This window comes from Podarcis raffonei, chromosome 2 (genome assembly GCF_027172205.1).
Source record: "Podarcis raffonei isolate rPodRaf1 chromosome 2, rPodRaf1.pri, whole genome shotgun sequence".
Taxonomy (NCBI): Eukaryota; Metazoa; Chordata; class Lepidosauria; order Squamata; family Lacertidae; genus Podarcis; species Podarcis raffonei.
The window spans coordinates 43131841-43148868 of record NC_070603.1 but is presented as its reverse complement, the minus strand read 5'-3'; the positions used below and the strand labels follow the sequence as shown (position 1 = coordinate 43148868).

Genomic DNA, 17028 nt, shown 5'->3' with positions numbered 1-17028 from the left:
TCGGGGGCGGCTCATGGGCCAGTTAAACAACCCCCTTGGGCCGCTTGTGGCCCATGCGCCTTAGGTTGCCGATCCCTGACCTGGAGGGTCAAGTTGGAAGGGGCATCAACTGAGCTGCTCTACTCTTGGGCACCTTTTGTTCTTTTCCCTGTCCCACTAGCACCACCACCCCTTTTTGAAGGCAAAATGACATGAGGCCCTGATCACTCCCCTGTTCCTACCTGGGAAATTTAATTTCCCCCATTTGCTGTAATGTCACTTTCAGAACAAAAAGAGTAGGTGTTGCACACAGAATCCACAAGGTGGCTCCCCCTGCAAACATTGAAGTACAGTACTGTACTGATTTCATTCTAGCTTCAGAGTGAAACTAAGCATGCACTGTATAACTTTGCCAGCAGTTGCTGTCGTGGGCCTTAATGTATTTTGTTCATACATACTCTGATTGTAGCATTGGTGTGGTTATTGCTAGTTTCCCCAAGTGAGCTATGCTATTGGGTTTTTTTTTCAATTTCCCCCAAACTTAAGCTGGATAATCAGGTCCATTGCAAGAAAGTCTGTGGCTCACAACAGTCTCCACTAAAGATTCCAAAAGATGATATTGCTCGACTCCAAGATGGTTATCACCAATGGAAGCTAAGGCAGTTAAAAAGCTAAATATGGAGTCGAAATGGCCAAGATATTGGGAAATTTTGGAAAAGGAAGGGGATAAACTGAGATTGCAGAGTTTTGAAAAATTAAAAGGGAAGGTGAGAGATTGGTTACATTATCATCAAATAAATGAAGTGTTTAAACTAGACAGAAAAATAGGCTTCCAGGTGGAAAAGTCAAAATTAGAGACTGAACTGTTAGAATCCAGTACTAAGAATTTGTCAAAAATGTATAATCTGCTGCTGAAATGGAACACACAAGATGAAATGGTTAAATCAACTATGATTACATGGGCCCAGGACATTGGTCATAACATCATGTTTGCTGACTGGGAAAAGTTGTGGACCACCGGGTTGAAGTTTACGGCGTGTAACGCCTTAAGAGAAAATATAATGAAAATGATTTATAGGTGGTACATAACCCCAGTCAAGCTTGCAAAGATCTACCATTTGCCCGATAATAAATGTTGGAAATGTAAGGAAAAGGAAGGCACATTTTTTCACCTCTGGTGGACATGCCCGAAGATTAAGGCATTCTGGGAAATGATCTATAATGAACTGAAAAAGGTATTTAAATATACTTTCCCCAAGAAACCAGAGGCCTTTCTCTTGGGTATTGTCGGCCAGGGGGTGTTAAAGACAGATACAACCTTCTTTATGTATGCTACAACAGCAGCTAGAATACTCATTGCAAAGTACTGGAAGACACAGGATCTACCCACACTGGAAGAATGGCAGATGAAGGTGATGGACTATATGAGCTTGGCAGAGATGACGAGCAGAATCCGAGACCAGGGAAGAGAAGCGGCGGAAGAAGAATGGAAAAAGTTCAAGAACTATTTAAAGAAATATTATAAAATTGGTGACAGTTAGAATGATGTTGGATTAAAATAAATGGTTACTATTAGTAATGGTTATGACGAAGAGAATAAGGGTGATTAGCATAAATTTATAATAAAATACAAGATTTCGCTGAATAACTGTAAGAATTTGGAATACAGAAACGGGAAGTAAGGGGAGGTCGAGGAAGTAAGGTTTAGAAATTGGGTTATGAAATGGTACTTGTTTTATGTTTTATTATTGTTGAATGTTTGTTTATGTATGTTTTGTTTCTGTTATATAAAAAATTGTTCAATAAAAATATTATAAAAAAAAAAACAAAAGATGATATTGCTCTTTCCCCATTATTGGTTTTTCTGTAAATATATGTGTAAGATATGGATCATGGGCAAGTGTGAACTGGTACACAAGGAGATCCAGTATCAATGACAGGGAGTATGATTTGAGTGCCATGGGAGGGGAAGCAAATGTTTTGTTACTTTATTCTCATTGTATTTTTAATGCCAGAGAGGGGTAGAATCATGGTGAGATTTCCTCTTCTTCTAATGCTACAATAACTTAACCATCCTTGCGTCCTACCCACCTTAACTGCCCCTTCCTCAATGCTGCCCTTACAGATTTCCATAAAGGAGATAGATTTTGGTGGTGGAGCTGCAAGACAGCAATATTTTCATCAAGATTCCAAGGTCTGATATATATGGTTCTTGAACTGAATGCTCCCCCATTTAAAAAATAATTACCTGGCATAGAAAATTAAAAAGCTTGTCTGGGAAAAAGGCTAATCAAGAACTCCTCTCCTTGGCATTTAATTTTACATGTTCCAGATTTAGACACACACACATGTGCTTGCTTGAAGCAACCACTTGCCTCCTAGCTTCACTGCAGATGATTCATTAGCACCTCTGAACACATGCCTGGCAGATAATAGTGATTCTGGAATGGAAAATAGCACGAGTTTCATACAGTGGTACCTCAGGTTACATATGCTTCAGGTTACAGACTCTGCTAACCCAGAAATAGTGCTTCAGGTTAAGAACTTTGCTTCAGGATGAGAACAGAATTCGTGCTCCGGCGGCATTGCAGCAGCAGGAGGCCCCATTAGCTAAAGTGGTGCTTCAGGTTAAGAACAGTTTCAGGTTAAGAACGGAACTCTGGAATGAAGGTACTACTGTATTTGCTAATACATTCTACCCTAAGCTGAAGCAAAAGATGCTCTGCTGTACATTTTAAAACGTGTGTTAACATTAGCGCCATTGTGCCCCATGTTTAGTTATGTTATTTATATATTTATTTTCTTATATATTTAAGTTACACATTTATATTCCACACTTTCTCCAAAGGAACCCAGGGTAGCAGACCTGTCGATATAAGAACTATATATAAGTTGTTTCTTCAGTATACAGTGGGAGCTATACAATGATGATGCTAGACCATATTATCATTACAGTGGTAACTCAGGTTAAGAACTTAATTCGTTCTGGAGGTCCGTTCTTAACCTGAGGTACCACTTTAACTAATGGGGCCTCCCACTGCTGCCGCACGATTTCTGTTCTCATCCTGAAGCAAAGTTCTTAACCCGAGGTACTATTTCTGGATTAGCGGAGTCTGTAACCTGAAGAGTCTGTAACCTGAAGTGTCTGTAACCCGAGGTACCACTGTATTTATTTGATAATATGCAGCATTAACCACAGCAATTGAATGCCAACATAAACCCTAGTTAAAGAAAGCTGAAGGTCAAACAAGGCAGCCTGTGAGGCCTTCTTGAAGCTTGGTCTGCGGAAACAGACAGGTGGAAAGGCAGAAGCCTTTCCTCATCCGCTAGAACTTACTGATTGTGCTTTGGCCACAGATTGCCTTGAGCCTAACCTGGCCCTCAGATCCTGGTACTTCTGAACTATCAGATGTCAAAACTACATGCAACTTTCAAGGGCACAAAGCAGCTTGGTGGGTGTAATGTTCAGCAGAAAACCAGTCCTGGTAACTCATCTAGATTGGAAGCATATTACAGATTAGGGCCTTGTGGCTGCTTTTCCTCCAAAATAAAAATAGGGAAGTCAAGCACACTTGTTTAAACACAAAACATCACGGATAATTTGGCCCAGGGTAGTATTAGGAACTGCCACTCCATCCCTGACTCAATTCCTGCCTCTGCACAGCAGCAGCATAGCTGGCAGCACAATTCACACTAGAAGCTCTTGTACCTTTAACTTGCAGTTCTACAGAATATGCCCAAAGGGCACATCTGCTTTGTACCAACTTCAGACTGCCACCATTTGGAGCATCAGGTCCACAACACTGGGGAACAATACCTGTAGTATCAAAACTCCTCTTTATTATGGAGGCTGCTTCACGAGCAGACATTCTCTCCCAGAACAATGACTAGCTTTAGTCCTGGCAGATGTGAAGCTTCCACCCAGCTGTGTTCCTATAAGTCACCTATATATGTTCCTTTTGCACATATTTACACACCCACTGGGGGTCATCTTGTCGTTTCTCCAGTCCACCACATGCAGGATGAGGCACACACTATGAGATCAATCACTGCACCATCTCTTTGGCATGAGCAGTGGATTAATTCAAGCCTCTTCTCAAGACATCCAACTAATTGCCTTAAGCGTTACCAAGATGTTCTCAGGCACAGTCATGTTCTCAGGTAATACCAAATGTTAAGAAGCAGCTTCCTCCTAATTTGTCATTAACACATTCCAGGTAGACAGTGAAGTAAGAAGGCTGAAAACGTTTATTTCAATGTGATCCATGCCAAGGGTCGCTTTCCTGTGTAGTTTGCCAAGGCAGTAAGATACCAGTGAAAATGGGTGTGAAACAGCAACAGGGAACATAGCTTCGCTCCGGATTCTGCTGTGCTAAGGCACACCCAACAAAAAAACAATATAGAAGGAAAAGCTGTGCTCTTCTGTGAGTATTAATGCCTGTATACCACAGGCGGGGGGCGGGGGAGAGGGAGCTGGAAGACCTTCTGCTGAATGCAACAGCTGTGCAGTTTCACCATCAGGAAGCCCATATCATAAACCCTGAAGCAAATCCTTTTTATTGTAGTGCAACGGAACGAAACCAGTTAAAAGCTGTATGGAACTCATGTTCCAATATAGGGTAGAAACATTCCAGTGGGCACAGAGAAGGACCAGATCTCCAGTGTCAAGTCAAATGGCTGTTCTTGTAATTTCCTGCATGCTGGGTGATAGGAATGCTTGTAGTACACAGAGCAGTCACTGCCTCATTCCGTCTCAGTTTCTCTGAAGGAGGAAAGCCCACATCAGTTGATTGACTTTCTTAGGTTGCTCCTCACTGACCCAGTGGCCGGCTTCAGGGATGAGCTGCACCTTGATGTTCTTGCACACCTTCTGCTCCATGGGTATGACAAGCCCTTTTTCCAAGAATACATCCTTTTCTCCCCAGATCAGCAGGGTGGGCACCACAATATCCTTGCACTTTGCACGAACCCAACTGTAGGAGAAGATACACAGAAAAGAAATCTGCAAATTGGCATTGAACAGAAATCAGTTCACCATTTTGTGCCACTTATCAGAGTTGTGTCACTTTCCACCCTAGGGAGGCTCATGCACTGCAGCCATGACATAAATCAGGAAAGGCAGCACACCCACACTTTAGCTCCAATTCTATAAATGAACATTCTTTTAGAAATTAAAGTATCTCAGAATGGTCACAAGATTTTCTCATTCCCCTTTTCTGAAATTTAAATACAGATTTTTGGAGGAAGAAGAGTGTTTTGATCCTCCGCACCACATGATCCAACAAAGAATTTGGTGCCCTCCAAATATTAGGACCAGAAGGCTACTGCTGCCAAGCAGTTTCTTCCTCTGCGAAAAAATGCCGATCCCACCCATGATCAAAGCTGGGAATAAATGGGCTCTCACGTGGACATGTTCCTGTAGTAATTCATGGGTGGTTCTAGACCCCTGTCCTTCGAAAGGCCATACAGGTAAGCCTCCAACTCCTCCTCTGTCATATGATTCTGGTCTCCCGTCTTCTTGCTAGTCATAACAGACTTGATTAGCTGTAGAGAAAAAGACACAGCAGCATGTAGAGGCTAATTAAATGCACACCTCATTGTCCTGTACAATACAGTCTCCTCAATAAGCTAAAGGCAGCTCACGCTACTAAAAAGATTTGTAAAAAATATTTGCTTAAACCACTTTGGGCAGGGCAAAGGAGTAAGCAGTGTTGCTTCCTTTTAAAAACAAAAAGCTACCCCTGCCCATATGTATTTATCTGATCAGCTCAGTAGTCTTTAAAGCTTTTCCCAGCCGGCCTCCACTATCCACACAAAGGTAATCTGCTACTGATCTTCACACGAGTGAAGACAAATGCACCAGCTCCATCCTATGTCCACAAGCTGGAGGGTAACCATCTGCAGCAGGGAGACTTTTCTACTTGACTCAGGTAGGCTTCCCATGCAATGTAGATTTTCCAGGGCTCTACCTCACAAGAGGAGCCTACATAAAGAGCAGCCTCCCTGTCACAGATTGTCACCCTCCAAATAATCCAGAGGGGGTGTCAAAACAAATGTACTTGTGCCTGCTCACATATCCCACTTGTTCATAGTATGCAATGTCTGAATAGGTTATGACTGCCCCTTGTTTAGCGTAAACACAGTTCTACCTTGGTTGTAGAATGTAATCCATTCCAGAAGCCCATTTGACTTCTGAATGTTCTAAAACCAAGGCACGGCTTCCGATTGGCTGCAGGAGCTTCCTGCACTGAATCGGAAGCTGCAGAAGCCACGTTGGAAGTTTGGGTTCCAAAGAACATTTGAAAACTGGAACACTTATTTCCAGGTTTTCTGTGTTCGGGAGCCAAACATACAAGTACCAAGGCATTTGAGAACCAAGGTACAACTGTACCACCACTCTTTCAAATTTATTACAGGTGAGCTTTGAACAAGAGGCACTCTCTATATGGAGTGAGGCTGTGGTGGAGGGGGCAGAAGAGACAGAGTTATGCTTCTTCCAAACCAAAGCAGAGAAAATCACCCTTCATGCAGAGCAGAAAGCAGCCTGGCAGAAGGGTTTGGGATATGCCCATGAAACACATTTGAGATTTGTAGCTCAGCATTGAGCGAAGAGAATGAACAGTCACCAGCAGAGTGACTGGCTTCACAAAGTTACACAGGCAGCTTGGAAAAGAGATTTGCTGTATTTATATTCCTAATGCAAGAAGGCATGAATGGTGAGGCAAACTCCCCACCCTGCACTCACATAGAAGTCATCTAAGGACCACAGGAGCTCTGGCAGCTTTGGCAGCTGGAACAGGAACATGTAGTTGGATCGCAGCATCTGGGTGGGATATCGTGAAAAATATTCTGCAAGGTGGAAGGGAAAATAAGTTGCCCTGCCACACATTAAATATCACCAGAACTACCGGTACTCATCAAGAGAACCAATATATGGCCCTTTGTTTTTTCTTTTTATTTGCTTTTGGATCTATTTTGTGCATAACTGAAATAAAAATACTTTATAAAAAAAGAAACAAAATCACCACAACCAGAAAACTATCTTCAAAATAAAGTAGAGGGCTCAACTGGGGTTGCTCTCATCTATTTCCCTTTAACATATGGATCAACTTGCAGTCCCAGCAGTGGGGGTGGGGGGAGCTGGGTGGCTGTGTTTTTTAATGTACTCCATCTAATCATAAGCTGTGTTGGTGTGCTGGTGGTCAGGCACTTGGATAGATCAGACAACCTCCCTTCTTCCTCCAAAATAGTGTAACAGTGATGGCTTATGCAGGCTCTGCATCCTAAGGGCAATGCAGTCACAGTGACCATTTAACTGTGCAGCAGGGACTAGTCCCTGGCAGATCCAGGCTCCTCCCTCCCTTTTCCAATCCTGCTTAGAATTAGTGAATGCCAAAAGCTGCACACAATCGTAGTGAGTACCAAATCCTGATAGACAAGCCTCACCTGCTAAGACATGTGGTTGAACAGCATTCATAATAATAAGCTTTTCCACCAAATTGGGGTAACAGGCAGCAAACTCAGAAGCTATGGATCCACCCCAGTCATGCCCCACCAGGATGCACTTTGAAATCTCTAAAAGAGAAATAGAAGACATCAGAACAGAGACAATGTGGACAAGTATCAGCCTGCTTGACAATTCCCCAACCCGAACACCAATTCATTTCAAGGAGGTCCCATTAAGCATCAATGTAACACTTGAAAGCTGAAGTATGTTGAATGCATGGCCCTCTCCTCCCATTGCCAGTAGCCAAGCCACTGCAGTGGCAAACCGGACCCTTCCTCCAAAACAACCATTTTCACTCTCACCATTCTTCTCACTGGGGCTCAGAGCTTCAATGACACCATGTACATCTGCCAGCAGAGCTTCCCTCCGATAGTGCTCAGAACCAGCTGGTGCGTCGGAAGAGCCATAGCCCCGCAAATCGAGGGCTACCACCTTAAATGCCCGCTTAAACTCCTGCAATTGATGGCGCCATGCAAACCTGTTGAAATACAGCCAAATCACAATGGGATTAAGCAGAGAGGGCTTCCCTGGTCTGCAGCTTTTATAGTTTTTGCCTCTCCATTTGTTGTATATATATGTTTTGAATAATGGCTCCCCCCCCCCTTGTTGTTCTTCTGTTCCATCAGGCTTTTGGGAATTGACTTCTTTTAATGAAAGGACTGGTGGTGTTTTTATTGTACTTATTAGTATGCTTTTAATAGATTTTATATCTGTATATACAGTGGTAGCTCAGGTTAAGTACTTAATTCGTTCCGGAGGTCTGTACTTAACCTGAAACTCTTCTTAACCTGAAGCACCACTTTAGCTAATGGGGCCTCCTGCTGCTGCTGCGCTGCCAGAGCACAATTTCTGTTCCCATCCTGAAGCAAAGTTCTTAACCTGAGGCACTATTTCTGGGTTAACAGAGTCTGTAACCTGAAGCATATGTAACCTGAAGCGTATGTAACCCGAGGTACCACTGTAGTTTTAATTCTATTAAGATTTAATTGTTTTTAATGATAGTTTTTTTCTATGCTTTTAGCTATTCTTGTTTTTAATCCGAAAGCCACCTGTAATCTTGTCAGGAAGAAAGGCATGGTAATAGCAATACTAATGGTGAACACCTGATGGTCATTCACTGTGCATCATAGAAGCTTGATAGCATGTAACTGAGTAACATCATCTCCTCTAGGTCATTTCCTTAGAGAAGTTAATCCTTCTGTTCAATACCTTCTCCTTAACTTTGCAGTAAACTCCTCTAACACATTGGCTGACAGATCTGTGGGCTGACTTCCTGCATGAGCCACACCTGCAGTAAATTGATATCAGCTCCAGACACTGCACTTCTTCCAACTACCACACAGCACAGCGACACTTACCAGTTCTGGGGAAATCCATGCAAGAAAAGCATCAGCTGGGCTCCTTCCTCGCCAGCAGCAACATAGTGGAGACGCAGCCCTGAGTTCTTGAGCCCCCAAAGGACAGAGAAATAGGACAGTTACACACAGACAAGAGCTCAGTGACAATAGCTCGGAGTTTTGCATGCACAGAGTGACAGGTTCACAATCTGTGACATCTCCTGTTAAGAGGCAGCTGATGAGAAACACTCTTTGCCCCTAAGACTTTGAAGAACAGCTGTCGGTCACCATTGAAAATATCAGGATAGAGGGTCAAATAGTTTGACCTGGCAATAGGCTGTTTCCTATGTTACTCCCAGTCTATCAAATACACCAGCGGCCCAGAATCCTGCCTTCATATTCTGCTTCAGCTGCTGTCTGTGAGCACCTAACTATGGCCTCCCCCCTCCACTTTCCTGCCACCGTACTCACTTTTACTGTGACAAAGCCATGCTCCCCATGCAAGGCATCAGTGAGGCATCTTGGTGGAGTCCCCCGCCTCTTCTTGCGGAGCACCTGGAAAGGGCCCTTAGACACCACCTGCCATAGGGCCCACCAACAGTAGAAGACAGCAGCAAGGGAACCGGCACTATACATAGACAGCCGGGACATAACATTAAAGACCTTCAGCATCAGGCGTGTGGGGACCAGTAAGAAATGTGTGAGAGATGCCATCCCCTCCTGTTGTCCGGTGCTGCAAGAGAGAGGCCACAGCTCAGGAGTAGATAACATGCTTTGTATGTCAAAGGTCTCAGGTTCAATGCCTGACATCTCCAATTGGGACAAGATGCCAATCAATGGCTTGATTTGGTATAAGGTAGTTTCTTATAGGAGGATTCTTTTTTTAGATGCTTTTGAGAATGCCTTTAGGCCACACACTCAAACACACGCATGACCTGTAGCAGTTTAAGTAACTAACAAAACAGTATTCAAGTTTCAATGACGGTGCAGGGTGCCTAGACAGCCATTACTAGGTCGAAGTCAGAAATCAAGTTCTTCCCTTCGAAGCAACAAGATGCAAAATATCTCTCGGGATGCGACCTATAATGAGCAGGGCAGAATCTCGCACAAAAGCTACAGGTGGCATAGCGGGGAGGGCGGGGGGAATCCCTGGCACAAAAAACGAAGTGCACTAAGCCTGCAATCCTAACCCCATATACCTGGGGGCCAACCCAAATGAAATCAACAGGACTTCCTTCTGAGTAGACCTAGTTAACGATAGCGCCTCCTTCCAGCAAGGCTGGATAAGAGAGGTCGCTATCTTATCTTCCTGCCAGGCTTGTTACAAACGGAGTCCTGCCCTGGGGCCAAAGGCTAGGAGGCCGTTTCCATGGAAATTCCACAGAAAGTCTCTCGTCGGCAATCTTCCCCAAACCCACGTCCGATGGTCGCCCCGCTGACTCAGACGGCGGAGCCCATGCAATTCCTCCTGCCCAGTCAGAAGAGTGCTAATCCTAACCCGTCTTGCCACTTTTCCTACCTGCAGTAAGTGAGGAAAGCCACTCAAATTCTGGCGCCAAACAACCCTTTGGTAGACGGTGCCTCGAATTCAGCTCCCCGAAAAGGTGAGCCCCGTAAGTAGCTCTGCCTGCTCCCCCATCGATCTCTTTCCTACACTCTCACCTTGCCGCTCCTGCCTCCGTTTAAAAAGCCGCCCCTCCAGCTCCTCCCCCCTGCCAAGGCCGCTATCTCTGCGCTAGTGGGAAGAAGCTCTGCAGCCGGGGGCGGGGAAGGCGAAGGAGTTGGAGTACCTCACGCCTCGGGGCCTCGAGCTCTCCTCAACGCAGCGTCGGGCGCAGAGCTCCGCCCCGTGAGAGCGACCACGAGGGCAAGGCCCGCTCGGGAATTGAGAGGCGGTTGTTGTTGCTGCCGGCAGCTCCCCGCTCGCCTGGCGGAGCTCAGGGCGCCGCTTCGACTCCGCGCCCGCCGAGAGGGCCCTGACCTCGCCCGAAGGAGACTCCGTTTCTAGCATGGTGGCTGGCAAGAGAGAGCCGGGTATTGGCCGAATTCTTTTTCCTCAAGAAAACCCCTATCTGTTCAGGCCCGCTTAACTCCCAGGAACCTCGCAGGGATTCAAGGAGGGGAAGTGGCACCCCGCCCGACGCACAAATGGCCTTTTCTTTCATTTAGCTGAAGGGCCCCACTCGGGTTCAAACCATGGGTGTAGCCAAGCCCCCCATAATCCATACAGATCTGAGTTTCTGCTCCCCCTAACAAAAGCCTGTCCCCCCCAACAAAAATCCTGGCTACGCCCATGGTTCCACCTCAGCCCCGACCCATGGTCGTTCCTATGGAGCGGAGTAACCGACCCCGTTGTTAAGACTCCAAGCAGATCCAAATTTAAGTTTTTTTAGCTCTCCTGGACCCAGAGACTGAGCAAGTTTGCTTTAGTTTTGTTTATATATCTAACAGATCTACCCCAAACGGTTTGCCATAAATATTAAAATTACCAATAAAAACAAAGCAATTAAAACATTTAAACATAATTAAAATTAATGGTAAAGGAGATTAAAGCACGTCAGCATAGGTGCATCCTGGCAGGTGTACTTTGGGATATAAACAGGAAAAGACAGGAATTCAACCTGGGCGAGTTAAAAGTAACCACCCACATACCACCACAGGTGGATTGGGGCCGAAGCGTATTATTAGTAACAGAACATAATACAAGAATGTAGTTTGATATTAAACAAAACATTCATTCCCAACTAGCTGAATGTTTTACAATAGGTGTAAAATGCTTGGTCCTACTCATTTGGGGCTTTATAGCTTATGGGGAAAGCACCTGGGGAGGGGGAATATAATAAAGTATATAAAATTATGCATGGTGTAGAGAAAGGGACAATAGGGACGGTTTTTCCTTCATATAACGCTATAACCTGTTAAATGGTGGGAGACTCAAAAGTACTTAACACAATGCATAGTAAATGCGGAAGTTGCTACCACAGGAAATGGTGATAGCCACCAATTTAGACAGCTTTAAAATGGGATTAAGGGACGCAGGTGGCGTTGTGGATTAAACCACAGAGCCTAGGGCTTGCCAATCGGAAGGTCGGCGGTTCGAATCCCCATGACGGGGTGAGCTCCCGTTGCTCGGTCCCTGCTCCTGCCAACCTAGCAGTTCAAAAGCACGTCAAAGTGCAAGTAGATAAATAGGTACCACTCCGGCGGGAAGGTAAACGGTGTGCTGCTCTGGTTCCGTGTGCTGCTCTGGTTCACCAGAAGCAGTTTAGTCATGCTGGCCACATGACCCGGAAGCTGTACGCTGGCTCCCTTGGCCAATAAAGCGAGATGAACGCCACAACCGCAGAGTCGGTCACGACTGGACCTAATGGTCAGGGGTCCCTTTACCTTTACCTTAAAATGGGATTAGATAATTCCTGGAGGGTAGGGTTATCAAGGTCATGGTAGCTACCTTCAGTCTACCTCTGAATACTAGTTCCTTGATAACAGCAGCAGAGTTCTGTCATGGTCATGCTGTGCTTGTGGGCTTTTCAAGAGTTAAGTTCAGCAATGATAGCTGGTGAAAATATCAGGATGCACATCCTCATTCTCAGGACGCATTACGCGTCACATGCTAAAATGGGTGGAGGAAACGGAATCCTCTGCTTAGCTCATATGTAAATAGTATTGCTTGTTAGGTAAGTTGATTTGGACATCACCAGCTCATGAAGGTTGTGAAATTGCCCATAAACTGGAGTCCTGCTACGTGGTATGCATGTAATCCCAAAAAACAATTTTACTCGGAAGGGAGAAATCTGAAAATATATATAACAAATTATTGAATTAAAAACAGAAGCAAAAATGTCAAGAGCCAGCACTAACAATATATTAAAGAGAAAAAGAATACAAAATTAATGTTTAAAAAGGAATGTGTTCAAGCTATTCCCCCCCAAACACACATTGCTTCCCCAGATTTCCTGTTGTAAAAAAAGAGCAAGGGACAAAGCTGAGTTATTGCTTCCCCTCCCCAAAGTGCTTTCAGCTATACATCATTGGTGAACAGAAAGCTTTTAAAAGTTGAATTCCATCCTTGTACATGGCAGAAACCAGTGTTTTACATCTGGCTCTGGCCTCAATACCATCAGAAACCACAGGGCTTCACTCACTGCACCTCCCTCGTATAAGAACTATTTGTTTCAATGATTGGTACCAACCGCACCATAATTATCCAACTAAATGGGTGGCATTAAGTGAACCCTTACATTACTGAGCTATTCCCACGCAATCTTGGGGACTGAAATTCGTCAGAAAATGGGGACTCCCTCTTTCAGTGGCATGTTCCTGCAAAAGTGGGTGGGCAGCTAGGTATACTTGCCCTGGGACTCAGAGGACTAAGTTGGCGGGAGGGGGCCTCCATGGACCGGCTGCTTTTTTGTTTGAGTTTATAACTTTATTCTGACAAAACACTTCCCAGGCTTCAGACAAGCTCTGCATGGGCCTGCCACTGGGGTATCACAATTGTTCAAATACTTGCAACATGTTGTAGAAAGTAGACATTTGATAAAACGTGGTCAAAATCCTGATTACTGAGACATCCATCTGCTCAGAAGTTAAGTTGCAGGCCTAGGCCATCCTGCTGCTTATATGCCTGACCTTACCTATTTGTTTCACCCTTCAGATGACAGCTTCAGATGTCAGTTTCCCCAGGAGAATACTCAGCTCCCAGTGCAAAACAGGTAAGAAACACAAGACTGCGCAGTTGTGTTAGGGATGCATGCAGCTCTAGGAATAGTCCTAGGTGTCACCATTAAAACCAGCTCTTCAGCACTTTGGACAATTCAATAATAAAACAAAGTTGCTTATTATATCTGCAACAAAATGTTGCAGTATGGAGTGCTGTCTTCCAGGGTACGCTTATCCATCATCCCTCCATGTGTTCTTATTCCCAAACTTAAAACAGCATTCTGTGGCCACTGAGCGTGCCCAATCTCATTGAACTGTGTTTCCACCCACATCCCACATGTCTCTTGTACTTCCTCCATGCCAGCTGATACCTTCCTTGGTGTGCACGAATGAACACAAATGTGCCATCTATAGGCTTAAGATGAATATTGCTGCTAGTGTGGCTAAGAACATGTCACTCGCGTTATTAGCAGCTATAATGAATGTATCCTCAATTAAGGATTACAGACTTATTGGCAATACACTGGTATCTCAGGTTAAGTACTTAATTCGTTCCGGAGGTCCGTTCTTAACCTGAAACTGTTCTTAACCTGAAGCACCACTTTAGCTAATGGGGCCTCCTGCTGCAGCTGGAGCCCGATTTCTGTTCTTATCCTGAAGCACTATTTCTGGCTTAGCGGAGTGTGTAACCTGAAGCGTATGTAACCTGAAGCATATGTAACCCGAGGTACCACTGTAATTACTTGTGGTACATGGGAACATTTCCAGAGCTTGCCATTACTAGGAACGGGTATATAATACCAGGGCTTTTTTTAAAGCTGGAACTCAGCAGAACCTCTTAGGTGCATTCTGGCAGCCTTTCAGCTCAACGAATTTGGGTGGATGCTCAGCAAGTTTCACCACCTCTTTCTAGAAACGCCCCCCCCCCACTACTATATGCAAACCGATACTGATGTGCATCTGATATGAATAATAATGTGCTTGTTTGTATACTTATAAATAACAAGCTATGGCCTCTTAAACTATGTGTGTGGGGTTATTGGTTTTGTTTGTTATTATGGTATGCATTTCTGTGGTTTTATATTGTAAACTGTCCTGTGATCTTCAAATGGATGTTATAGAAATTTAACAATACCCTCTAGTAAGTGAGACTGTCAATAACCCATTTGATTATATGAGGTATAATCATTCCACCACTATGAACAGAATTGTATCATTGTGTGTACCCTATGGTAATAATAATGAAAATTGGTATTAATTGTGTGTGTGTGTGTGTGTGTGTGTGTGTGTGTGTGTGTGTGTGAAAATCAGCTCATGTGTTTGTTTCAATGTCAGCTTTAATTTCCGACTCCTGTCAGAAGAGTTTTGAAGTATGTTCACCTTCCAGGATTGAGGAGAGGTACCCCGTCTGCTGTCATACATAAACCCATAAAAAGCAAGCTCATCGGCATACTGGGACTCTGCCGCACAAGCAAGGTCTGGTGGAGTGGGGAATCAGCAATTGCAGCAGAAGCTCACCTAGGGTAGGCAACCACGCCCTCTCCCTTCTAGGGGAAAGGCAGGATGGTGCTTTGCTCTTCCCCCTCAGCAACGCCAACTGTCTTCACAAATCGTGAAGAAATTGGCAGTAGCGGGCAGCCATGGGAATAGCACTCCACTGCAGCTGCTGCCAGTATTGTGGGCTGCTGCCTATACTACATACAAAACTATTTGTAGTAAAAAGCATGAAACCCTCCTTCAGTTCAGAAAATCTAACAACTACCAGCCAGTTGCTAACTTCCCTTTCATGAGCAAGGTTCTTGAGTGGGTGGTTGCGGATCATACTCAGGTGCTCTTGGAGGAAACTTGATTTTCTAGATCTGTTTCAAGGAGGGTTTAGGCCATAGATTGGCACAGACACTGCTTTGGTTGCCCAGTTTGAGGATCTCTTGTCAGGAGATGGGAAATGTGTCCCTGTTAATTCTCTTCAACTTCTCAGCAGCTTTCAATACCATCAACCATGGCATCCTTCTGGAGCGGCTGTCCAAATTAAGGATGGGTGGCACTGTTTTGCAGTGGTTCCAGTCCTACTTGGACATTTCCAGAGGATAATGCTTGAGTGTGGTTTTTTTGCACCATGGAGCCTTCAGTGTGGGGTTCCTCAGGATTTGCTTTTACCCCCTATGCTTAACATTTACATGAAACTGCTGAGTGGGGTTATGCAGAAGTTTGGAGTATGTTGTCAGCAATATGCTGACAACTCAGCTCTACTTTTCCTTTACATCTACAGGTATGGCAGTGGATGTGCTGGAATGTTGTCTTGCCTTGGTAATTAACTGGATGAGAACTAACAAATTGCAGTTCAATCCAGGTAAGACTGAAGCGGTTCTTTAGACTGGGTGGATGGGAGGTTGTCTGCTGTTGATGGGGTTACAACAGTAGCTTGGGGGGTGGGTACTTCTTGATCCTTTGCTGTCACTTGAGGCTGAAGTGGCCTCAGTGGCATGGGGTGCTTTTCATCAGCTTCAGCTGGTGGCCCAGCTGGGCCCCTATCTGGGCAGGGATAGCCTAACTTCTGTGGTCTACTTCTAGGTTAGATTACTGACATGCATTATATGTAGGGCTGCCTTTGAAGTCAGTTTGGAAACTTCAGTTGGTGCAGAATTCAGTGGCCAGGTTGCTCATGGGGCCAAGCCAGTTTGAGTATATTACACCGATCCTGACCTGACTTCACTAGCTGCCAATTAGCTTCCAGGCCCAATTCAAAGTGCTGGTTTTGACCTATAAAGCCTTTAATGGCTCAGGACTGCAATATCTCAAGGATCACCTCTCGCCATATGAATTGACCTGGAAACTGCAGTCATCATATGAGCCCTTCTTCATGCGCTTCCTCCATGAAAGGGTGGCAACAACAGAAGGAGCATTTTCTGCAGTGGATCTCCATTTGTGGTGTGCTCTCTCCAGGAAGGTCCAGCTGGCGCCGTCATTATCCACCTTTAGCTGCCTAGCGAATACATTCCTCTTCAACCAGGCCTTGGGCTAATAGACATCCTATACCCTTTAAAATGTGTTGGGCAGGAGGAACAGAGGTTACTGGTCTTTTGGTTTTGTGCTTATTTTTATTATATATTTTGTGCTTTAATCTTGTATTTTTATGCTGTGAACAGCCCTGAGATCTATACAAATTTAATATAAATAAATAAACAAAACATCCTGTTTCTAGTACTGTCGGGCAGCTTTGGATTTTGACTGTGGTCTCCTATTTTAATGGGTTGCAGTCCTGATATTTCAACATTTGGTATGGGGCAGACTTAAATTTTTTAAAATAAGCATTTATATACCATCAACTTATAAAAAACAATAACATAATTAAAACATCATGAAATTATAAAATTATTAAATACAGAACAAATTAGTTTATTCATCAGAGCATATATAGGTTGCAGTGCTGATATTTCAGCATTTGGTATGGGGTAGATTTGAAATATTATTATAAAACTAATTGCAGTGGCAATTTCTGTACTGGGGACGGCTTTCAGAGAACTGAGCTTGTACAACATGCAA

At 44.3% G+C, this 17028-nt stretch overlaps 1 protein-coding gene across 2 annotated transcripts; it reads right to left on the bottom strand.

The window, feature by feature from the left end:
• Positions 1-4510: 4510 nt before the first annotated feature.
• Positions 4511-10583, bottom strand: LOC128407645 (epoxide hydrolase 3-like). Of its 2 annotated transcripts, none has more exons than XM_053376262.1 (8): positions 10343-10583; positions 9295-9556; positions 8845-8930; positions 7789-7964; positions 7426-7554; positions 6725-6828; positions 5384-5523; positions 4511-4952 (listed from the first exon to the last, which is right to left on the bottom strand). In XM_053376262.1, the coding sequence occupies exons 2-8, from the start codon at positions 9535-9537 to the stop codon at positions 4733-4735; spliced, it is 1098 nt and encodes a 365-aa protein (XP_053232237.1). In that variant the 5' UTR covers positions 9538-9556; positions 10343-10583; the 3' UTR covers positions 4511-4732. The 2 variants fall into 2 exon arrangements, with proteins under 2 accessions (XP_053232237.1, XP_053232238.1); XM_053376263.1 differs by having other exon boundaries at positions 10486-10583.
• Positions 10584-17028: the final 6445 nt, after the last annotated feature.